The sequence below is a fragment of the Anabrus simplex genome, chromosome 1 (genome assembly GCF_040414725.1).
Source record: "Anabrus simplex isolate iqAnaSimp1 chromosome 1, ASM4041472v1, whole genome shotgun sequence".
In the NCBI taxonomy this organism is placed as follows: Eukaryota; Metazoa; Arthropoda; class Insecta; order Orthoptera; family Tettigoniidae; genus Anabrus; species Anabrus simplex.
In genome coordinates, this window is record NC_090265.1 from 995,696,960 (window position 1) to 995,723,471 (window position 26,512).

General features: G+C 41.0%; 1 protein-coding gene across 2 annotated transcripts in view; it reads right to left on the reverse strand.

Annotated features, from left to right (window-relative positions):
- The window catches only part of mRpL22 (mitochondrial ribosomal protein L22), a 40,450-nt gene extending 15,687 nt beyond the window's left edge, over positions 1-24,763 (reverse strand). The window contains exons 1-3 of one of the 2 annotated variants that reach the window (XM_067136910.2): positions 24,557-24,763; positions 24,266-24,471; positions 15,097-15,310 (exon numbers count right to left, since the gene is read on the reverse strand). In XM_067136910.2, the coding sequence (XP_066993011.2) occupies positions 15,097-15,310; positions 24,266-24,466 (415 nt within the window). In that variant the 5' untranslated portion in view covers positions 24,467-24,471; positions 24,557-24,763. The remainder of the gene's footprint in view (positions 1-15,096; positions 15,311-24,265; positions 24,472-24,556) is intronic. The other variant, XM_068228093.1, reaches the window with a different exon arrangement.
- Between the last annotated feature and the right edge of the window lie 1,749 nt (positions 24,764-26,512).

Below are 26,512 nucleotides of genomic sequence, written 5' to 3' on the forward strand. Positions count from 1 at the left end.
AATAATAATAATAATAATAATAATAATAATAATAATCTGGTCGCTTTTATCTAGGGCACCACCTCCATTCTGCGTCATGCCCTTAATTCTATGGCTTAAGTTGAACAAAAATAAAAGGAATAAACTTTCGACAGGTTTCATTACATTAAAATTTACTTGGAGCTCATAAAAAAAAAACACCATACCCCAATGGGTAAAATATCAAACCTCTACACTGCTATATGGATAGCTCACGTACTTTATATGGTTCAACATGCTTTGTGACTTAAAACCCTGTCTGACATTACTGTGTCATGTTGACCATCCTACCGTCAAATTTTGACACTTACACTTACAAAACACTCATACTAGGCATAGCCTTCCGTATGGTAAAGGTAAAATGGTTGAATTAGTGTGCTTAATATGAATTTACATTTTACTTTCACCTTTTGCTTGTCCAGATTATGGGTAACGTGGAGTCTACTTTCAAACCTACATAACTTTACTTTGATTAATTTCCACGTTCCTCTCATTGTTCACATCCGATAAACAATGGATACTTCAATTTCACAAAAAATGTGAAAAAGCAACCACAACATAACATATTGGGCAAGCAATTTTATCTAACCACCGTGTCCAAAATACCAATATGGTGTGAAAGGCATCCGACAAGGCACCACATTGGCCTGCGCCACTTATATGTCCCCGTTTCTACCATCAAGGTAATTTACCCCCGACTAGTCAGCCGCTCCCAGGCATGCTCAGTTCGAACTATGAAAAAAGGAAAACAAAACAAAACTTATAAATACACTGACTGACAGAGCAAATGCAACACCAAGAAGGAATGGTCAGAACTTTATGCCAATTGCAGGGTAGACTGACGTCACTGAGGTATGCTCATGATGTGAAATGCGCCGCTGTGCTGCACACGTAGCGAACGATAAATGGGACACGGCGTTGGCGAATGGCCCACTTCGTACCGTGATTTCTCAGCCGACAGTCATTGTAGAACGTGTTGTCGTGTGCCACAGGACACGTGTATAGCTAAGAATGCCAGGCCGCCGTCAACAGAGGCATTTCCAGCAGACAGACGACTTTACGAGGGGTATGGTGATCGGGCTGAGAAGGGCAGGTTGGTTGCTTCGTCAAATTGCAGCCGATACCCATAGGGATGTGTCTACGGTGCAGCGCCTGTGGCGAAGATGGTTGGCGCAGGGACATGTGGCACGTGAGAGGGGTCCAGACGCAGCCCGAGTGACGTCAGCACGCGAGGATCGGCGCATCCGCCGCCAAGCGGTGGCAGCCCCGCACGCCACGTCAACCGCCATTCTTCAGCATGTGCAAGACACCCTGGCTGTTCCAATATCGACCAGAACAATTTCCCGTCGATTGGTTGAAGGAGGCCTGCACTCCCGGCGTCCGCTCAGAAGACTACCATTGACTCCACAGCATAGACGTGCACGCCTGGCATGGTGCCGGGCTAGAGCGACTTGGATGAGGGAATGGCGGAACGTCGTGTTCTCCGATGAGTCACGCTTCTGTTCTGTCAGTGTTAGTCACCGCAGACGAGTGTGGCGTCGGCGTGGAGAAAGGTCAAATCCGGCAGTAACTGTGGAGCGCCCTACCGCTAGACAACGCGGCATCATGGTTTGGGGCGCTATTGCGTATGATTCCACGTCACCTCTAGTGCGTATTCAAGGCACGTTAAATGCCCACCGCTACGTGCAGCATGTGCTGCAGCCGGTGGCACTCCCGTACCTTCAGGGGCTGCCCAATGCTCTGTTTCAGCAGGATAATGCCCGCCCACACACTGCTCGCATCTCCCAACAGGCTCTACGAGGTGTACAGATGCTTCCGTGACCAGCGTACTCTCCGGATCTCTCACCAATCGAACACGTGTGGGATCTCATTGGACGCCGTTTGCAAACTCTGCCCCAGCCTCGTACGGACGACCAACTGTGGCAAATGGTTGACAGAGAATGGAGAACCATCCCTCAGGACACTATCCGCACTCTTATTGACTCTGTACCTCGACGTGTTTCTGCGTGCATCGCCGCTCGCGGTGGTCCTACATCCTACTGAGTCGATGCCGTGCGCATTGTGTAACCTGCATATCGGTTTGAAATAAACATCAATTATTCGTCCGTGCCGTCTCTGTTTTCTCCCCAACTTTCATCCCTTTCGAACCACTCCTTCTTGGTGTTGCATTTGCTCTGTCAGTCAGTGTATTTACACCCTGGATTTTGATGGGGAACATATAACTAATATGGATACGGCGAGGTTAACTAAAAGCTATAAATAAAGCAAGGCGAAGCATGGCGTCAGTTTAGAGGAACAATATGTTTATTGAAAATAAACAAGAAAATAAGAAAAATGGCAAAAATATCGAAGCTGATACAAAATTACATGACTCAGATCATTCTCTCAGCTAATAGTGTTCATCTTGAGAATCAAAATATAATATATATTTACATGCATATGCCGACACACATACTTAACATTAAAAGGAAAAATTCTTGAATTTTATTACTTCAACACTTTGGCTAGCGTCCTCGCACCACGCTCCTGGCTTCATTTTTGTTAACTCTTTCGACTGTAGATGAGTATATTTCCCCTTTCCTGCACACTTGACATTGCAGTGGGGGTCTCTAACCTTAAGAAAAGACGTGTTTTAATGCGCGTGGGGGAGACAATAAGTAATCTAACTGTACAATATAAAACTACAGTGAGTGGTAAAACATCCTACTAATATGTACACGTCAATCATGAGTAACCTCATGAGCACAACCAACACTGTGGATCGAAACCACACACAATAAAATCACATCGATGGCAAATATACACAATCAAAGAACAAAAACATGTCATATTTTCATATATGTCATATTTTCCAGCACATATTGCAAGTGATTGTTTCTAAGGAAGAGTGGGCCACAATGTGTCTCTGAGAGCGATCTTGGCATCCTTTGCAAGTGGACGCCCTATCGTGAGAGTGGGTCACGGTTTTGTTGAGTGTAACCTTGAAATGAACTGTTTAAGACGCTAAGTGTCTGGTTCGCTCCTTGTTGCTCTCACCCTCTCAACTAGCGCAAATTAATTAATTAATTAATAGACAATCGCAAGGAATTTACTGCTGACATCTGACATCCAGCAGATACATCATGCCAACCAACAACCACCAAATAGATGAAGAATGCTTTACCTGTACAAAAGCGATTGCTACTGATGAAATCACGGTGGAATGCGACCACTGCAACTCACGCGTACACAAAGACTGCTCAACCCTAACACAAGGAGAATATGACATTCTGAAAAGGAGAACCCGGAAACTCACGTGGTTCTGCACCACCTGTAAGCGTGATGCCCAGGTAAAAGAACACGCCTGCATAAACCTAATCGAAGATCTCCAAAAGAGGCTCGACAATTTGAGGGAATACTTGACCCAACCGGACTAGAAAAGCAAATCAGTAATGCCGTCAGGGTCGAGCTGGAAAGCACGATGAGGGTTCACCGCCCATACCAAAAAGAACCAAATGAATTAGAAGTAACCAAAAAGGGAAGGGAAGGAAGTGGAACCAACACCCAAATCAACCATGGAAGAGTCACAACTACAGTTACAAGGCACAACGAAGTGGAGAAGGAGACAATGCAACAAACCAGGCCAGAGGATAAAGTGGTGCACCACCAGATGGAGGATATGAACAACAACGACCAGGAGGACAACGGACACAACAATGCGAATAGTGCAAAAGAAATAAATGGCATCTCGCCAGCGGAACAGATAATAATGAACTAGTTCGTAACAGCAGCCAAAGTGAGCACGAATGGAGAGAAAGGGAATGGCGATCACGATAACACGTGGAAGAATGGTGGGAAAAGAAGAATGCAGAAAATGAGCGAAGGTAGTCTTGTGCATAAAACCTCAAACAACAACGGGATAGACAAGTATAATACTCAGATAACACGGAAGCCTAGACCAACACCTCCACAAAGGAGTAATATGCAAATCCGCTGTCCTAACGAAGCACAAGCAGAAACACCACCGAGGAAGGAATATGTAAAAGGTACCAAACAAGGAGAAATGAGACTAAAACCTGCAGAAAAGAGTGCATGGCTTTATGTTGCTAAACTAAGTCAAGACACTACTACAGATGATGATGTAGCATACCTAAAGGAAAATGGAGTGGAAGGAAGGATCCACTGCGACATGGTGAATGAAAGAATTGGAAGTCGGGCTTTCAAAGTAGGCATACCCACTGAGAAATGTGAATTAGTTTACAACTGCAATTTTTGGCCATCTGACGTCTACTGTCGGCCCTTTCGACAACCATGGAAATACAAAGGCCCATACTAGCGGGACAAAAAAGATACTAACATGGAATGTGGAAGGACTAAGAGGTCTACTGAACCTCCTATCAGAAGAAATCCTAATCAACTATGATATTTGCATTCTCACAGAAACTATGGTTAGAGAGGAATCGAGATTTGACGTTCCAAATTTTTACAATTTTCATGCATATGCAAGACAATACACAAATAGAGGAAGACTGTCCGGTGGCGTTGCCTGTATAGTCAAACCACACCTGGCCCCAATAAAACTACTATGGAGGGAGGAGGATAACCATGTGTGATAGTGACGGCTTATTTTAAGCCTGAACAAACCGCTACGGACATAATATACTGTCTTGGAGCAGCTTTGAACACTTTTCAAGGAACAAGAAAGGCTGTTCTAGCTGGTGATCTAAATTGTAGAATGGATATAGAAAATTCAAAGAGTAATGAAGTAGTCAGTTACCTAGGAATGGAAGGTTTTCATGTCCGTAATCGAAGCCAAGACTGGACATACATAAGTCACAATGGGGCTAGTACAATAGAAAACATATGCACCAGAGGAATGCCTGGAAATAGGAGTGCCAATACTATACTGTCAGAAGGAGCTGCTATCCGCAAACATATCCCAGTCAGCTTAGAAGTAGATGGTGAAGTAAAGGACAATATTCCGGCAGCCAGCAACTAACAATACAATCAAGAAAATAAACATAGATAAAGTGAGAGAAATTGTGGAGGATCTACCAAAGGTAGTAGAACAGATCAAGGAAGGAGATATTGATGATGCTGCAACATGGATCCAATACTGCATCAATAGTGCAGCAGCCCCATATGTACAAGGGAGAAAAGCAAAACCATGGATTGACGAATCATGCTATATTCAGAGGAAGGAGACCCTGAAAAAACTTCACAACATGAGACAAAAGAAAGACAACAAAACATTGGAAGAATACCGGCAGTAGAGGAAAAGCTATAAAGACTTGCTCAAAAAGAAGAAAAGGGAATACATAGAAGAGGTACAAAGAAAGGTCATTACGGAAGCAGAGTCAGACCCGTATAGGGCCCGATGACCAAAAATTCAAAGATTCCAACCCAGCACATCAATGGAAATCTGGGAAAACCATATCAAAAAAGTAACCTGTGCAAAAGAATCAAGACCCAAAATCAGACCCCCAGAAGACCAGGATATGACGGAATCCATTACAGAAATGAAGATTTTAAAGGCTATGCAGAAAATGAGGAATAACAGATCTCCCGGACCAGATGGAATCAGGACTGAACATCTTAAGCAAACTACAGATGAACTGTTACCAGTATAGATGGCGCTATTAAACAAATGTTTAGAACTCGGGCGAATACCAAGTGAATGGAAGAAATCAACAATTAAGCTACTGTATAAGGGAAAGGGGAGTACTGATGATCCAAACTCGTACCGAGGAATTGCATTGGAATCAGTTGCCCTGAAGCTATTAACAGGGATACTGACATCCAGGATAAATGTAATTATAGACTCACTGCTGCCAGAAGAGCAATGTGGCTTCCGTAAGCAAAGGTCGACACTCATGGCAGTAGAGAATCTACTACAACATATAACAATGACACTGGAGAAACTTAACGGCAAACTTTATGTAGTCTTTGTTGATTACTCGAAGGCCTTTGATTTAGTCAACAGAACTATACTTATTCATAAGTTAGAAACGCTAACAGGCAGAACAAGAACAACGACCCTCATATCGAATATACTAGCAGAAAATTACATACAAGTCTACGACGGAGTTGGGAATTCAAACTGGATAATGCAAACAAATGGCGTACTTCAAGGTGATCCCTTGAGCCCCACCCTATTTAATGTGCTCACATACGATGTTGGTGACAGAATTCGAGAAACAACAAAGGCAAAATTATACATATATGCGGATGATATGGCAATAGCTTCAGAGCAGATAAATGACTTGCAAAAGGCAGTAGACATATTAAGTGATTGGGCCCAGAAAAATGAAGTCACAATCTATGAGGACAAGACGGAAATGATAATTTTTCGAAACGGTGGAAGGCAAGCAGTTTCTGACCAAGTGACCTGCAACGACAAGGAACTGAAAATAGTCAACAATTTCAAATACCTAGGCATTACCCTACAGGTTACAGGAAGAAGCTTTAGGCTACACATAAGATCAAAAACAGCTGCTGCAATAAAAGCTATAAACGACATTGGACATATAAATCTCATTTCACTGGAAACAGCAATGGCACTTTCTCAAACCAAGGTGCTGCCCGTTCTGACATATGGACTCGAGCAAATATGGAAATTCCTTAACTACAGGCAATTGGAAGAGATAGAAAAGACAAAATCCAGATTTCTCAAAAGAGCCATTGGTGTATCAAAGACAACCCGATCCAGACTGGTGTACGAGCTTGCAAGAGAAACGTTCCTAATAGAGGATCTACGGATAACTCTACTACTACCGACTACGGAAAGTTACAACAAGCTGCTCCAAGTTCTACAGAATAAAAAGCGGGATATACCGATGGAATTCTACACAACAAACGCAATGCTAGACAGAAGATGGACACAACCTCTGTGTGAAATGAGGCAAGTCGTGACCAGGCTTGCAGTTCATGGTTTCCACCACAAGATTTGCTCCAGAAAAGTGTTTCATGATCCAGATGAAAAGTGCGTGTGTGAACTATGTAACAATACATGCGGAACTTACCACATAACCACATGCTCAAACCGAACCAGGTCAATAGCGGAATATAGCAAGGAGTGACATGACTGCCCAGAACTAGGAAATATGCTGTATTACTGTGTAGGTCAAATTCTAAAAAGAATGACATATATGTATCATTGTGGCCATTCGGCCGCAATAAATACTTCTATATTTTCCAGGCCTCACCAAGAAAAAGCATGCTGCATTTACGCAACTCTCACTCACTCACAGTCTTGATGGAAAATATACATAAATAAATTTACACTTTGAGCAATCACTTCCTATTCAATGTAGGTTCCTGAAATAAATTACATGACACAAAATCAATCAACTGGTGGGCTTTACAACGGCACACACAAATCAACGTGGATTCCTGAAATAAATTACATGACACAAATTCATGAAAATAACAAAGTAGGCTTTGACTTTAAAACACATAACTCAACGTTGGTCTCTGAAAAAGATTACATGGCACAAATATTCCTCAGCACAGTTATACCATAAAAGAATGATGAAAACCTAACGTTGTGTATAAAAATCTCATCTACTGCAACAACCGTAGCGACATGGACAAAAACTAATAAAATCAACACGCTAAAATAGAACTCTCCTTGGTAGACACACACATCCTCGCCAACCACACAGCGGATTGACTCAAAGCGGAGATTCAGTCTCCCAAAATAATGCAGCAAATATAAAAAACATACTGGGTCCAACCCTTAACACACGCTGCTCACAAGTCTACCCAAGGCAAGTTACTCAAACATGAAAAAAAAAAAAAACCAAAAAAAAAAAAACAGGACTTTCTTACTCAATTTATCATACAAAATAATCACATGTTCTAAAGTTGCCCAAACCGAATACAAAATATAAATGACGTCGTCTAACATTCGCGCATGAAAACAACACCGTGCTGGTCACAAACAAAGCACTCGCACTCGTAAAGTTAAACTTGAATTTAAATGCCCAACTCTGTAATAATACATAACTGAAACTTAGAAATTACAACACAGACGATAGATCATGTCTGAAAATCTGAAGTTACTGAATATCTTATCCTTACAACTAGAGAGCTGACCCCGTGGTGTACGGGTAGCGTGCATGCCTCTTACCCGAAGGCCCCGGGTTCGATTCCCAGCCGTTAGACATTTTTACCTGGACCTGAGGGCTGGTTCGAGGTCCACTCAGCCTACGTGATTAGAATTGAGAAGCTATCTGACGGTGAGATAGCGGCCCCCGTCTAGGAAGCCAAGAATAACGGTTGAGAGGATTCGTCGTGCTGACCACATGACACCTCGTAATCTGCAGACCTTCGGGCTGAGCAGCGGTCGCTTGGTAGGCCAAGGCCCTTCAAGGGCTGTAGTGCCATGGGGTTTGATTTACAACTAGAGAAACTCGCAATAATAATAATAATAATAATAATTAAAGGAAACTGATTCCAATATCCAGAACTTAGAATACGAAACTGTGTTTAAGGAACTTTTGAACAACAGCTAAACCTACTGAAATTAAATAACAAACTAACCTATCCCCTTTGCAACATTCAAACACGTGCACACATACATAATTACATTTCTAATCTAGTACTCATCTATTTGTTGATTTTTCTATCTGCCTATGGGCATGATATACACTATGTGATCAAAAGTATCCGGACACCCCCAAAAACATACGTTTTTCATCTTAGGTGCATTGTGCTGCCACCTACTCCATAGCAGCGACCTCAGTAGTCATTAGACATCGTGAAAGAGCAGAATGGGGTGCTCCGCGGAACTCACGGACTTCGAACGTGGTCAGGTGATTGGGTGTCACTTGTGTCAGAAGTGTGTACGCGAGATTTCCAGACTCCTAAACATCCCTAGGTCCACTGTTTCTGATGTCAGAGCGAAGTGGAAACGTGAATGGACACGTACAGCACAAAAGCGTACAGGCCGACCTAGTCTGTTGACTGACAGAGACCTCCGACAGTTGAAGAGGGTCGTCAAATGTAATAGGCAGGCATCTATCCAGACCATCACACAGGAATTCCAAACTGCATCAGGATCCACTCCAAGTACTATGACAGTTTGGCGGGAGATGAGAAAACTTGGATTTCATGGTCGAGCAGCTGCCCATAAGTCACACATCACGCAGGTCAATGCCAAACGACGCCTCGCTTGGTGTAAGGAGCACAGACATTGGACGATTGAACAGTGGAAAAACGTTGTGTGGAGTGACGAATCACGGTACACAATCTGGCGATCTGATGGCAGGGCCTACATTGACGTATTACGCACCTTCTTGCTTCTCCATGTTGAAGAGAACTTCGGGTATGGCACTGCATCTTTCAACACGATCGAGCACCTGTTCATAATGCACGGCCTGTGGTGGAGTGGTTACACGACAATAACATCCCTGTCATGGACTTGCCTGCACAGAGTCCCGACCTGAATCCTATAGAACACCTTTGGGATGTTTTGGAACGCTGACTTCGTGCCAAGCCTCACCGACTGCTCCTTAGTGCAGCGCTCCGTGAAGAATGGGCTGCCTTCCCTCAAGCAATCTTCCAGCACCTGATCGAACGTATACCTGCGAGAGTGGAAGCTGTCATCAAGGCTAAGGGTGGGCCAACACCATATTGAATTCCAGCATTACCGATGGAGGGCGCCACGAACTTTTAAGTCATGTTCAACCAGGTGTCTGGATACTTTTGATCACATAGTGTAGATGTTGATTCCCATAGGGAACCTGAAATATTTGTCCCGAATGAGTAAATTTATAATACCAATATAAATGGTCCATTATTGGACATTATAAATTTTCCAGCTAACTCATTCCTGGTTGCTCAACTTAGCACACTGGGGCGAAACGCTGGCAACCAGGAATGAGTTAGCTGGAAAATTTATAATGTCCAATAACAGACCATTTCTAAAGGTATTATGCCTATGGACAGCCGGCTCCCCATCCTTTTAGCCAGCCATATTGAATGTGATGCCTTCAGAACTGAACTTGGTCAGTCCTTGGTTCTTCATCCTGACCTAGAAATGTGGTCTTGTCGTCTTGCTGCTTCTGCTGCTTCTGCTGCTTCAGAGGTCAACTGAAACATTCGTTCATTCAAGGAATTGGAAAACTGGGTCAAGACAACCTGCTAGTTACTATTATAGTACTGCTGGGATAATTTCCACTGACCATGAAAAACCAGTTACCATTAAGCCACGGGACAACTCTGCTTATCTAACTCCGTAACTAGGTCAAATATTCCCTACTCGCTCCATACTTCATATGTATTATGTCACAGGTCTAAAATCTGCAACTGTACATAAATGCTGGACTAGAAATTTTCATGTTCATGTCCTCAAAAAATCTAAAACAGGCAGGCTACTATGCATGTACAGTACCTGGCCACTTTATTAGACTCAAGTACCTTTTTAGCAATTATTTTCATTTGACACCCTAATTCTTGGATTTATGTGACAGCAAACTCATTGTTGATACTTGCATTGTAGGACATGGTATAGTTGATAATAATGTGAGTTTTGGAACTTATTATCTTTACAAATTCCCGCCTTTTTTACTTTATTAACTTAGTACCTACCATGCCGTAAACATATGAGGTAATAAGTCCCGCGGTTTTTGTGTCAGATGTGTGTTTGGTTTACTGATAATTAACTTTAACAGTTTGTCTTGCTGTATTTTAGATATTTACGCTAAATCTGTGTTGATAACAGGAACTTTATGAGGTAGCAGTGGTTTTAAATTTGTTACTTGGGAAATCAAACAATTTCTTGATAACAGAGTTATGGGGAAGTCTCAGGACCTTTCTTCTCGCAAAATTGAGTTTGTGAAGGGACTTTTGCAGCATGGAAATCTGACACAACGGGAAATTGCTGCCCATTCAGGAATATCACAGATTTCTGTGTGCCATATAAGCAATATAAATAAAACTGGGAGAGATTACCCGAAGAACAGAAGAGGGAAATGTGGTAGGAAGAAAATTCTGACTCCAAGAGCAGAACGTTTGCTCGTCAAAATTGTGAAAGGAAACAGCAGGGCATCTTATGCTACTATAACCCAAGAACTGAACAACAGTGGTATCAAGGTTTCTGAGAGAACAGTGCGTCGACATACTTGCAGCTTGGGGTACCGATGTTGTCGACCAGCTAAGAAAGCCAAACTTACTGAGCGAATGATGAAACGGAGGCTACAGTGGGCAAGAAAACACCAACATTTCACAGCAGAAGACTGGAAAAGGGTAAGTTCCTTATATAAATTCCTTAACAAATGATGTTTTAACTAGGAAAATTCCAACGAGTATTTACAACTTTAAATTTCATACACATCTTAATTTCTAGGTTTGCTTCAGTGATGAATCAACTTTTGAGGTGTTAAGCGAGAAATCCCGGTTTGTAAGAAGATTGTCTAGTGAAAAGTATGAGAAGAATTGCGTCCAGAAAACAATAAAACATCCTACCAAGGTCATGATTTGGTCAGTGATAAGTGGAAAGGGAATGGGATGTCTTCAGATTGTGGAGGGTATAGTGCGTCAGGATCAGTACAGACAAATACTTGAAAAGAAACTAATCCCGCAATTGAAGGACTGGTTTAGTGAAGGTGAAAACAAGATTTTCATGCAAGATGGGGCTCCATGCCACACAGCAAAATCTATTAAAGCTTTTCTGAAAGTAAAGGAAATTCCTCTTTTGGATTGGCCTGGTAATTCACCCGAATTGAACCCGATTGAGAATGTGTGGCAATGTCTGAAACGTGAAATTGGTAAAGAGTGTATCACTACCAAGCTTCAACTTCTTGAAAAGATCATATTTCACTGGAACCATAATGAAAAGTTGTCAGCAGCAGCTTCATCTTGCATTGCAAGTATGCCTCGCAGGGTACAAGCAGTCATAAAAGCTAAGGGTGGACTGACTAAATATTAGAATTTCAGTCTTAAAACTGGGTATGACATCGCAAATTAAACATACTGTAATGCTATCCATTAGTGAATGTGTAATATTCCATTAAAATTATGTTAATATAACATATTTTTAGAAAAATGAAGATATTTATGTTGAGTCTAATAAAGTGGCCAGGTACTGTAAATGATCAATGGAAACTGTTCTTTCTGTCTGCAAATCGAAATATAAATGCAAATCTCCCAAAGTTAAAATCATGAACTGTTAAAGGCAGTCTGAGCATCTTAAAAGTTATAACTCCCCACACAATCAAGATACATAAGTCCTGACTCTGCATTCATGTAAATATACTTCTCTTCTCGCGATGTTACCTTCGCAGACTCCTGCCAAATAATAAGGGTTGCTAGCCCACGCGCTGGTCGCTTTTATTAACTCGTCTTCACAGACACTGTTGTATAGTCGTTTAGGGCCATCTCCGACTTTAACCAATACCTAGCCAGTATGGAAATGACACTACCATATCATTGGCTCAAAACATCGCGTACATGATGCTTCATTTAAACATAAGAGTTTCATTTTTGGTCCGTATTGAACTGAGAATGGAAGATAGGAAAAACTAGAAAGGGTACTGTTTAATGTAACACCTTGTGTAATATGAATGCCTACACACTGGCCTATTTTCCCATTTTTTGGCTGATGATGACGCCAACACAGCGTCGAAACTAGTCCCAAGTGCAAATACATGTTATAAATAAACTATAACATTTTTGTATTGAAAAGGTGGACCCTTTCTAGTTTTTCCTATCTTACATGATGCTTATTTCAAATGTGTATCGTAGATCTCCTAGCCTCTCACCGGACTTCTGAAATGTTTTTCGTTGGTACAGGCTGTTAGAATGACATTATTTACTTGTTCTAAATAAGGATGCGTCATGTAGAAATTCCTCCTTCTAAACATAGCTTGCGAACAAATAGACCTCGGCTCCAAGCTTCCTGTTGAAAGTGCGAAATGTAGTGTGAATGTAGACGGTCCCTGCAAGTTACCAAGACTCAACAAAATATTCTCTGTACTCACAAATAAATGAATAATTAAATGAGCACTTCAATAAGGGCTCATATCCTCCACACTTCGGCAAAAAAAATTGTGGAATGTTTTTTTTCTTCTCCGTGGTATCCGATCTTCAACTGGGCATGATTCCTGTCTCCTCCCGCGCAGCCTTCTGCTTCCGCTTGAATTCCTCAGCTAAAATTAGGGTCTGGTGTTCTTCCTTAAGACGCTCATTCTCTTCCAGCGCCTGCTTGTACCATTGTCGTCATTATCTTAGTAGCTTCTCATCATCCTCGCATTCCTCACACTTATCACTTGTCTCATGTACTTCCTGGTTAAGACATGCATGTTTACTGGCCTCTGGTCCACAGGCGTTGACCTCCTCACTGATTTCTTCATCTGCTTATTCTTCTCCCTCTTCTACTTCTCCCGGGACATCTTTTCCTTTTCTTCATCATCTCTTTCTTCCACCACTATGCTGTCAGGTTTATAATAAAGCTTCAAGTTAGCAGCGTTATGAATGCTTGCATATGCGCCGTCCATTTCTCTGTTTTTCATGTTGAAGTGCCTCACTCTCGGCTCCCTCACATCCTTCCTGCGCCGCTCTCTCCACACTTGCCTCCTTCCATTGTTCCTTTTCTCTCCCCTTCCTTGCCAATTCGTTTAGGTATCTCTCTGATTCCCTTCGTCTTTCCTCGATATCTTCTCTAAAATTACGGCTTGGTGGGTTCCATTCTCGGCATGTAGCCATCGTGCGATTCGTAAACACTCTCCCGTTTCTGTAAGGGCTCGAATTTTCTTCTCGTCTCATAGGTCTCCTTTCTTGCCATCACCAATTTTCTGGATTTCATTCCTCGAATCTCGTGGGTTGCCTTCACTGTAGCGGTACAATGGCCTTGGCTGCCACATACCTTCCTGCCTAACGTGCGTTAGTCCCTCGGTCCCTTCCGCGTGATCTCTCTTCTTCCACGGTGGCGTTAATCAAATACACCTGATGGTCATGCTGTCTAACGCTCCTGTGGTGGTATGCGTGAGTCGTCTGATCCAATTGTCTCAGAACGGCCTGGAACATACACACATCCACAATCTCTGTCATTTTGGATATTTTCTTTTTCACCCTTCTTCAACCCCTGCCCCCATGCCAATCAAGAGTTAAATGGCATCCAGAGTATCCGTATTCATCTCAGCCACCCCAAAAAGCATGGATTTGACACAAATATTGGTCATTTTCGATTTTTTTTTTTTTTTTGTCACTCCCTCTCAACCCCCAGCCGTAGGGGTGCTAGGAATGTTTTAACCACAAAATTATTTTTCTCCAGCTAGTAAGTCATATGAGTAACAAGTTTGGTTAAGAATTATGCTGGAACATACACAAGTAGATCTTAGTCATTATGGACATTCCCCCCCCCCATGCCGACAGAGGCTTAAATGGCAACTGGAGTGTCACTATTCATCTCACAACCCTGGAAGCTATGGTTTCAACACTAATATAGATCAATTTTGATTACTTCTACATGTCACTCCTTCCCCACTCCACCCCTAGAGCTGCTAGGGGTGTCTTAACCTCACAATATTTCTCACCAGATTGTATTAGGACATACATGTTTTTTTGTTTGAAATTGCAGGGGTGCCTGTAGACACCCGTCAATTTTAATAGTTTAGCTTCGCCGATGTCTTTACGTAAATATATTGCTCCTTAACTATGTGCAACCCACAAGTACAGTCATTTAGTAACTTGATTTTAGGATTACTAGAAATTGTCTGAACTTAGGGACTTATCAATGCCTGATGATTCACCAGCAGGTAATTCCGGAGGGAATGAAAAGAAGAATGAAGCAAATTGGTCCAAAGGAATGGCTGGAAAGACTGTATAAAACTGTTTTTAGTAAACTTTTTGAACTATACTATAGATAATAATAATAATAATAATAATAATAATAATAATAATAATAATAATAATATCTCCATCTAGAGAGAGAGAGAGAGAGAGAGAGAGAGAGAGAGAGAGAGAGGGGGAGGGAGAGAAAAAACAGTTGGATGGGGCATCCTTCTACTAGTCCAAATTAGAAACGTATGCACATTTCACTTTTTCACGAATATGCTATTAAAAAAGGCACTAATAAACATAACGTAATTTACTTACCAACCCAAAGATTTGTTTTAAATTCCACATTGTGTTTTTCAACAGCTAGCTGTTGAGCTTCTAGTATTACATCCTTAGCAATAGCAGCACCTTTCTTATTAACAAAATTTAACTGCTTCACAGCTTCATCAACAGTCATACCTCGGACAAGTGAAGCAATGTACCACATTTTCCATGGGCTGTATTTAATATTAGCTTTCATATGGCACACAAACTGAAAACAAAACACAAAAAATGTTATTAAACAGGACAAATGTTAAGACAGTGGAACAGCAGAACTGAAACAAAAATAACTAGAATGGAGAACCCCTAAACAGCCCTGAATTACATCCAGGGTAATAATGCAACAGGTACACAAAAAGATCAACCAAGAAATTATTTTTAATTCTCCATAAATCATAAAATCTTCTCAATTAAGCAGAGAGATGTTGTCAAAAGAAAGACCTTAATGCATGAATATTTCTGCAATTTGAATTCCCTAAAAAGTGAGATGAGAACTGTAGCTAAAGTCGTGCACAGTTTTCACATAAATTATCTGTAGCACACTTCAGTTTCTCAGCCTCAACTGCTGATACCCAGAAGTGTTAATATATTCAAATGTCAGTAAATATGGTCCTTTGTAACACTGTATAACCAAAATATACAGGTGAGTAAAGTGTGGTACCATAAAACGTTGACATCTAATGTTTTTAATAATACAGTCAAAAGGTTCAAGGTCTAGCAATGTTTGCATGTTACTTTTCATGATAAATTGCCTGGCTTCTTGACTGATTATCAGTGCTGAAATCTTCAGTTCAGAGGGTCCTGGGTTCAATTCCCAGTCAGGAAGAAGATATACTAGGATTGGAACTTCAGTTCTCATACCTGAACTGTAAGTAATGTCTCTCTTTTAAACATACAATACATACAGTACATAAAGCAATACTCTATACAGCTTGTAGGAAGATTGGCTGGTGGGTAGCATGGTAGGTACATCGGATTTCAATGCTGGTAATTATATACATTCACAGCACCATTCTCTGATCTTACAAGATATTGAAATAAAGGAGTTTGAAGCTGATGCCCAAGTATTAACATATGAACGCATGCACAATAACAAAAGGTTTTAAATAAATAAAGATATATATATATATATATATATATATATATATAATTGAGCAAGAGATGCCATTAACTCGGATCTGGGCAACTTATTCTGTAAAAATAATCACCACGCATCTAGTAAATAGAAGATTATTTTTATCCAAGTAGCCTACCAAGGACTGAATTTTCACTTCAATCCCATAAATAAAAGAGAAGCAAAGGATCTAAGAATTGTCTCCGTGGTCTCCTTTTGCTTCTTTTACCATCTATGGTAATTGGTTTCCTAGGTAACCAGCCCTGATCCATTTCCTTCATATGACATCATTACTGACGATGATTCATACACACAGCATTATTGAATGTACTAGCTCCTTCTGTGGTTCAGTAGTAGAATGTCAGCCTCCAGCTCCATCACCAATCGCCACTGATAAACATTTACAGTTGTCGACGAGGTGGCAGATTCCCTATCAGTGTTTATCTAGTCTTTTCTTAAATAATTCCAAAGAAATTAGAAATTAAAACACACACATTTCCCTTGAAAATTATTCTAATCCCTAATTCCTCTTCCTATAAATGAATATTTGCCCCTATGAATTCCAAATTATAATCAGTATTATGATATTTCCTACTTTTAAAAACTCCACTCAAGATAATTCATCACCTAACGCCATTCCACATCATTTCTCCAATAACAGCTCTGAACATACCACTTAGTCAAACAGGTAGTCTCCTTACTTGCAAGTCTTTCCAAACCACGCTGTCCATCTCACTATATTGTTGAGGTCGTTTTGCAGTCGCTCACAATCCTGTAACTTATTACTACCCTATACAGTATAACATCATCCACAAAAGCCTTATCTGTGATTCCAGTTCTTTACTCATACCACTTATACTGTGTGATTCAGCCGCCCCTTCCAATGTAGTATTATGCAACCCGCAACATTAATTCCGTCCTCAAAACATCTGCCGTGCCAGTATGTTCAGACAACACAACCAGATATCTTGGTATTCCTCACCAAGATAGGATGCCATAATATTATACTCGTATTAAACACTGGAAAGCATGCGCGTGCCTTCTTGATCATATTAAAATGACATACCGGCGAAACACTAAATTGATATTGTGACCGCAGTAAACCTAATACATGCTATAAACTGCACAGTATGCCGTATGGAATCATAACGCAGTTGGTAAAGGCTCACCAGAGAGAGCTTACGTGTGAGGCGGGAGGTTCCAGTCCAGGGTGAAGATTCCATATTTTTTTAAAATATTTGTTTAATACGTACTGCACATAATGTTAGTTCAATACCCGCTTTCATGCAAACTGTGTGTGAAGAGCTGATTAGTTAGCAGGCCGGACACATACGGACCGGAAATAATAGGAACACAACTGCCCGGATAATGTTTTATTGCAGCAAATGCTCGATGTGATGACCGTTTTGATTCATGCACATTCAGGCCCGGTGTACAATAGTTCGTCTTGCGTGCTGAAGTATTCCAGGTGTAACTGCTCAGCAGGTATCCATGAGGAGTTGCTGGAGTGGTCCGGGTTTTCCAGTGCTTAAGCATAAATTATGTTCTTTCAATGCCCCCACAAGAATTCTGACGGTGTTAAATCCGGTGATCTGGCAGGCCAAGAAACAGGACCTCCTTGTCCTATCCATTTCCCTGGCAGTTCCTCATTCAGATGGTTACAAATGGGTAAAGTCGAATGTAGCGCAGCTCCATCCTGTTGCAACCACATCGTCAAATGATCACGTAAGGGCACATGCTCCAGTAGCAGTGGGGGTTGCTGACACAAAGTGCAGGTAGCGTGGCCCCATTCAATGGCCCTCGAAGAAATAAGGTCCAATCAGGGGATCCCCCAAAATTCCACACAACACATTCACTCCCCATGGTACTTGACGGACCACCTGTCGCACTCAGTGAGGATTGTCCGGTCTCCAATAGTGCATGTTGTGGCAACTAACATTCCTATTATTGTGGAAGCGTGATTCTTCTGAGAACAAGATGTGCGATACGGATACTGTATCACTGTCCAGCCTGCCCAACAGCCACCGACAGAACTCCACTTGAGCTTCGAGATCCCCCCATGGAGCTCTTGGTATAGCTCAAGATGGTTTGGGTGAAATTTATGTTCGAATGCAGTATTCACCAGGCAGATGGCTGGCTGGTGTTCACCTGTTGTTCAATCGCCATTGTACTGATGTGTGGATTATTATGAGCTGCCTCCAGAACGGCCTCTTCTGTTTCACCCAATGTAACGGGCCTATCACTGACCGTTGACTGCTTGGAAATTACACCTGTTGTCCTTAGGTGTCTTTCAGCACTAAAAATAAAACACCAAAAAGTAAACTACAGCGTGTAATTGATCTAACCAGGGCGGGGAGAGGGGGAGGGGCGTGGCATGGCGGAAGGTCAACTGACTGACTAGCTAGCCAACAACAGAGTAACTGTATTGTAACAGCTTGCATTCTATGCTAGAGTGATGAGGACTTCATTAATATAAGTTTTAAAATTCAAGTTTTTAAGGATTTAAATAGAAATAAAGAAAATGTTTATACATTTCTAAATAGATCTGAGTGTGATTTGGAAGAATCTGGTGATGTTCTTTCAAGAACGAAACATAAGTTGTTTCTTTTTCAGGTATAATTCTGTTATTATATGTTTTCTTTCTCAGATATTCATACATTTATTTATTCAAAATTAGTTTTGGCAGACTGAAGAACCTAACGGTTATAAAAATAAAGTGGCTTATTGTCATTAAGCTTCAATGGGTGGAAGTTAATGCCATGGGTGGTAGATCCAGATCTGAAAGGGCTAGGGTAATTGCTGTGGCCCAAGACGTGTGACAGTACCTAACCTGCGAACTTGTGTTGGCAGGGTCTAATTCCCGGCCTTCCTGGTCAGCATTTGTGAAATTCTAAGTATGGTAGTATTTTTCTGTGAAAGTATATTAGTTTTGAATAGAAGTGGAAGAGCTTCTTGCCTGGCTTACTGCTGCGAATCTGAGGATAGCAATAATTGTTCATGAGATGAAGTTTGTATCGCCATGTGCACTTCCGATCTTACGTGCCTCCCCACATCAATCTCAGATCCCCTCCACTTTATGGACCACTGAGCTACCCTATCAAAAGCCTTTGATAGGCCAATAGCAGCACAGTCCATACGACCTGCTCAAACTAACATATCTGTTAAATCTTGCTGGAATCCTACAAGTTGAGTCTCACTGAAATTATCTTTCCTAAACCCAAACTGCCTTCTATCAAACCAGTTAGTAATTTTGCAAATGTGCCTAATATAAAGGGAAGGAATACATTCCCCAAGCTTATGTGCAACACATGTCAAGCTAATTGGCCTATAATTATTCACTTTATATTTATCACCATTTCCTATGTCCGCCTCTGTAGCGTAACGGTTAGTGTATTTAGCTGCCTTCCTCGGGGGCCCGGGTTCGATTCCTGGTACTGCCAGAAATTTAAGAATGGCAGGAGGGCTGGTATGTGGTTGAAATGGTACATGCAGCTCACCTCCAATGGGGGTGTGCCTGAAAAGAGCTGCACCATCTCGGGATGAGGACACAAGTTTACTTTACTTACCATTTCCTATGTATAATGGGACTACTATAGCAACTCCCTATTCTTTTACTAAAGCTCCTCCATGCAAACAGTGGTCAAATAAATAGTGTACTTCAAATATGATACTATATCCCAACCCACTGACATTAACACATTCACTACCATATCCAACCATGGTCGAATTAGATTTTGCATGTGTAAAATACTGTATCTGACCTTAGTTGGATTTGTATTCATGCTAACTTTTATGTTCAAATGTACATTAGATGACACAGTATATCAGTTTGCCAGCAGATAGCGGTCAGATGAACATTTTACTACAGTTTGGAGCAATTTCCTGCATTGTGTGATGTGTGAACTAAATAAACACGTGCCAGTCCCGAGTTTGAGGTCTTAGAAGTGTGCAGTTGGAATTCAAGTGGTGCTGAGTAATGAAATGAACAGTCTTGAGGCAAGTAAAAGAATCGTACTAGATCATCTTATAAGGTATGTACAAATTTTCAGATTTTTAGGGTTTATAATATAAGAGTTATACGATGTTAAAGCCATGTGTTACACATTACCTAGCGAGTCATTGTGGCATCTAAAAATCACTGGGCAGCATAAATAAAGACCCATGGAGGGAGCTGGAAGTGAATGTGTTAATATATCCCCAGAAATCTTCTCAATTCCAGCTGCTTTTCTAGTTTTCAAAATTTGTATCTTTTTGTAAATATCTTTATGACAGGTAAATTTCAGTACTTCACTAGTATTAAGTCACATCCTCTACCTGGACATTGTCATTATATCCAACAATATTTACGTAAGTTACAGGTTACTAAATACTTCCGTCTTCTGCAAATCTTCACAAATATACCGTACTTCCCTTGTTCATTAATGTTTCCTGGAATCTAAAAGCCAGCAATATGCTGGAGCTTGAAAGGTGGTGCAGCAAGTATGATATTAAAATTAACATCTCCAACACTAAAGTGATGTCAGCTGGGAAGAAACCTAAAAGATTAAAGGTTAAGTAAGAAATACAAAACTGGAAGACGTGGATCATTTCAAGTACCGTACTTAGGATGTGTATTCTTCCTGTATGGTAGTACTTATAGTAAGTGAAATTACCAAGAGAGTTGGCTGCATGGTTTGGGCCTTAGAGTTGTTAGGTTGTATTTGGGAGATAGTGGGTTTGAACCCCACTGCCGGCAGACCTGAAGAGGGTTTTCCGCGTTTTCCCACTTTACAGCAGGAACCTTATCTAAGGCCACAGTCGCTTCCTTTTTATTCCCAACCCTTTCCTACCCCACCATCACCATAAGACCTGTCTGTGTTGGTGCGACACACCTAAAACCAATATTAAAAAAAAAAAAAAAAAAAAGTAAAACCGAATGAAGGAATAGAAAAGTTAAAGATGTGAGCTCACAGTTGCAAGAAACAGAATTCTGTAAAAACAGAAGTGAGCTCTCGGACAAAATTATCTTTACATCAATCGGATTTCAGTTCGAGTTTGATGTACAAAGGTAAAAGCTGGGTGGACTCAGGATATCTTATCATATGTTGGAAATCACAGACATGAAGGTAGCAAGAATGACTGCCGGTGCAAACAGGTGGGAAAAATTATAGCAGGGCATTCAGAATGAGGAGATAGAGGCTTAAATTAGGAATGAACTCAATGGATGAAGCTGTGCTTCGTAGGGTCATGTGAGGCGAATGGAGGAGAACAGATTACATAGAAAGTAGTGGACTCTGCCACAGAGGGTAAGAGAAGCAGAGGGAGACCAAGGCGACTATTGTTAAGACTTGGTTTTTAATGATTTGTAGGTAAGAGGTGTGGAAGTGAACAAGGTTACAGAGCTAGTTGCAATAGAGGATTGTGGAGGCACATAGTTAATGTAATTCACAGAGGCTTGTACACTGAATGCTGAAAGGCAAAACAGTCTACAATGAAGATAAATGTATTTAATCATAGTATTCTAACATAGTAAGATTATCAGAAACAACTTTTTTTTTTCTTCTATTTGCTTTACGTCGCACTGACACAGATAGGTCTTATGGCAACAGTGGGACAGGAAAGGCCTAGGAGTGGGAAGGAAGCGGCCATGGCCTTAATTAAGGTACAGCCCCAGAATTTGCCTGGTGTGAAAATGGGAAACCACGGAATACTATCTTCAGGGCTGCCGACAGTGGGGTTCGAACCCACTATCTCCCGGATGCAAGCTCACAGTTGCGGGACCCTAACCGCACGGCCAACTCACCCGGTAAAATAATTTTAGGCAATATTGAAATTGCATAGGTGCAATAAGTAGTTCACATGTTCTTTTAATAATATTTTAGTCATACAGACAGAGGTGGGAAGTAATTACGTATAAGTAACTGAATTACTTGTAACAATAGCATTTTTAGAGCCTCCGTGGCTCAGACGGCAGCGCATCGGCCTCTCACCGCTGGATACCGTGGTTCAAATCCCGGTCACTTCATGTGAGATTTGTGCTGGACAAAGCGGAGGTGGGACAGGTTTTTCTCCGGGTACTCCGGTTTTCCCTGTCATCGTTCATTCCAGCAACACTCTCCATTCTCATTTCATAGCATCTATCAGTCATTAATAAATCACTTTGGGAGTGACGACCCCATCGTACTAATAGCCTATATCTGCTTCATTCATTTCATCCCTGACCCGGTCAATGACTGGAAAACATGTTGTAAGTTTTCATTTTCAATAGCATGTTTAGTCATTATTAGCCTACTCATAATCATTACTTTTCACAAAATGTAATTTTTACTCGTAATTTAGGCCTAATTCTGAAAAGAAAATTGTAATCATTACATTGTAGTCATCGATATATATCACATCGAGAGCTTGGCAGCTATGGAGCCCCAGTACTCGCAAGACATCGCACTGAGGGCATATTCCAGGATACGACACACACTCGTTCATTTACTAGCAGGTTGTCATGGTTACTGGTTGAGATTTTGATAACTGTGTACTACGTGATCGAGATGGTGGTGGTGGTGATGGTGGTGATTATTGTTTTCTGAGGAAGTACTGGGCAACCACCTTCTATTAACTCTAATCAGAAGGTCCAACACTCCAAAAAGTGAAGGTATCGGCAAAAGAAAGGAAAGGGCCAAGAAGGGTATGAAAATAAAAAAATCTCTAGGTCTCGAAAACCTAATACTATTGAGGTCAGGAAAGAACAGATTAATAGTTGTCCAAGGGAGGTCGGATAGGATAGATAAACTGAAGATACTGACATAAGTAAGCGGAAGTAATGCCAGACTCACCTAACTGAACCATGGTCGCCAACCCACGTTCCCAAGGTGAGAGTGCTTGGTCTACCATTTAGTTGCCTCTTATGACAGGCAGGGTATAGCGTGCATGTTATTCTACCACCCCCACACACAGGAGTTACGTGGTCGAGAATTGAGCCATAATAAGCCTGTGACCGTGAAGGGGCCAAGGCATTTCCATTCCCCTAGCTTGAATTAGTTATTCTGAAAATAGTGAAAACATGAAAGTGACATGCAAATTTCGCATGGGAGCAAAAATTTTGAAAGTATGACTAGTCTGACCTAATGATGGTAGCAACTTAATTTCACTATGGTAAAGAACACAAAATGGAGTAATGTATTTTTCCTTGCAAACTTTGGTATCATTCCATCCCTACGTGAAAAAAAATGTCTGTGATTCCTCAAAGACTTGTGTTCTGTGAAGTAACTGTGTTTGTAATTTATTGATTACTTTTTGAAAAAGTAATTAGTAATTGTAATTGAGTAAATTTTTTCTCAGGTAACTGTAATTGAGCCCTATTACTTTTATTTAGTACTTATGCCATCACCGCATACAGATTGCCTAGACGAAACCAGGCTACTGAAACAACTATTTAAGTTATTTTGGAAATGTAAAACAAAAAATAATTGGTTCAAAAAAGGCCGAAATCACTTAATCATCTTGGACTTCTTTGAACCAATCTACAATGAAACAAATTGCAAATAGAGGAGAGAAAAGGATTCTGAAGAAAAAACATATAAGACTTAAAACAATATAGGCCTAGGCCTATCATATCTGATGAAGAAAGGACAGCCACTCTGGAAAGAATGAAGAGGTTTTGGGAGAGGAGGAAGATGATGAAAGCTAAATTCCTAATTAATACTTTGAAGATGTATATGGTTTGATTAAAATAATCCAATGTGGGCATACAATATGTAAATAATACTAGTCATACCGTAAGTCTTTCATATCTGATTTCACTGTTAGGGGCCTAGCCTATGTCAAATATTTATTGATAAAATATTACTGATTAAACCTCTCCATGGAGCACAGAAGGTATGATACCAAGACAAATTCAGGTATTAAAAATTGACGAAAATGACCAAATGGTTTATAACCGAGTCTGTGTAAGTTACGTGTGAAATGAAATTATATACAAGTGAAAATATCAAGGGCTTTACCACAGGGCAATAAATATGTGCAATATCAAATAGGTACACTTTGAGGGCAATGAAAATAAATTGTTTGGTAACTTACAGCTGGTCTTCGCTCATCGCCAGGCGCCTGTGGAGGATATATTTTCTTGTTATATTCCAGCCACTTCTGCGGGCTTCGATATGTATTCCAAGCACACACAACAGCTCCATTATGAAAATGTGCCCTGCCATTGCCGGGAAGTTCACTGATATTCAATCTCGTCTTGCAGCAATTTTTAAGGAATAGTCGTGCAACGAACATTTCACCTACAGAAAAAATGGCATTACTTGCATGACATCTAGTTTAAAAGTTATAACCCCAAATATCCACTACAACGGAAACACGCTCAACCTTCAAAAGAACGATGTTTTACTGCAGGACATAGATTATAATGAACTTATTACTCATAAGAGACGTGTTGGGAACTTTCTTATACAGTATTCCAACAATAATACTGGTGATCGGGAGGAAAAATTAATTTCCTGATCTACAGCCACATTCAGCACAGCTTGGTTAAGGTTAGGAAAAACAAACAACTGGCCCAAATGGCTAAGAGTTCATGAACTAACTAGTTACTTTGAACGACTCATTTGTTTGAACTAGTACGAGTTCGTTCAAATAGTTTCAACGAGTCGTTCACACGAGCATACAGCATATTATAGGACGAGGAAAACGTAAGCAAGCACCATCTACTGTAAAACTTACGTACTAGCTCACGTCCGGCACGGAATACCTAACTATGCGGAATACTATCTCTCTTGCGCCGCTAATGCTGTTGCTAAGATAGCTTTAACTAGTTCATTTGAACGAAATGCAGCGAGGGCTGTTTCCATGAAGACAGCACAAATGAACTACCTCGTTCATTTGAATCAAATACAGTAGAGACAATACACGACACTCAGCGAGATATCGAGGGGCAGCTATTAGAGCTCTCTCTAGCGGATTGACCTGAGAAATACTGATTCTGTCATAAGAGCACCGCTAAATAAATACTCTGTCTACACACAAAATCAATAATGTCAAAAACGAAATCACGCGCACTTGAAGCGGAGTAGCAAAACCATGCTATCACATGGTAACAGACACGAGACAACAGTATTATAACAGTACACATACGTTATCTTAAGATGAGTGTATCGGCCTAAAATAATAAACAACTAAAATATCAAAATACGTTAAACTGTTCATACCACATACGACAGCCTGTCAGAAGATTTACTGGCAGGCAAAAGAATTCCTGAGGGACAAAATTATGTCACCACGACGTCCTTGGAAACCGTGATAGTATATGGGTTGCCGTCAAACAGTTCAGATATTACTATTCAGAAATAACAGCTGCTCAACCTTTTTTTTCTGTGAGACGATTCCTGTTCTCGGTCACTATCTGTCCTGCCTTCGAAAATATCCTTTCGCAAGGAACGGACGTTGCGACAATTGAAAGGCGAGCTTTTGCCAACTCGTAGAGGGAAGGATAACCCTGTTTCCTTTCTGACCACCAAGAGAGTGGATTACCTTTTTTTGGCAAAAGATATTCCTGGAGGAATTTATCCACTTCCACAATTGCAGCAGCTCGTGGATTTGGATTACTTACGATTAAATTAAGGCCCTCTGCACACGGAGCTACTCATTCATTAGAAACGTGAGTGGTTTGTAACCGGGGTCACAAACTGGTTAGTAACTGAATAGTGACTCGCCTCCACACACGAAGCTACTGTACGGTGACGGATTCTTCCTGATTAGCCATTTGTAAAGTTTGTTGCGGACTCGCTAGATCGCTTCTTAACTTTGCTAGAATGTCAACCATTGACTCAAGTGACGAAGAAGACATGATTGTGTTTCATTATTTCAGGAAAAAAGAAGAAGAAGAAGGTATTGGGTTCACCCGTATCTTGAAAATAACATCCACTGCAGATTATTCATAGCAGAAAAGGTGTTCGATCAAATGGACGCTAAATTTATTTATTTTTATCGTATGACCAAACACAGTTATATGGACTTGGTGCAGCTTATTGCGCCTGCCATTCGACTGCGAAATACAAATATGAGGGAATGTGTGAGTGCTGAAGAAAGAGTGCTAATAACTCTCAGGTAAGATAAGTGAACTTTTTTTTTGCTAGTTGCTTTACGTCGCACCGACACAGATACGTCTTATGGCGACGATGGGACAGGGACGGCCTAGGAGTGGGAGGGAAGCGGCCGTGACCTTAATTAAGGTACAGCCCCAGCATTTGCCTGGTGTGAAAATGGGAAACCATGGAAAACCATTTTCAGGGCTGCCGACAGTGGGGTTCGAACCTACTATCTCCC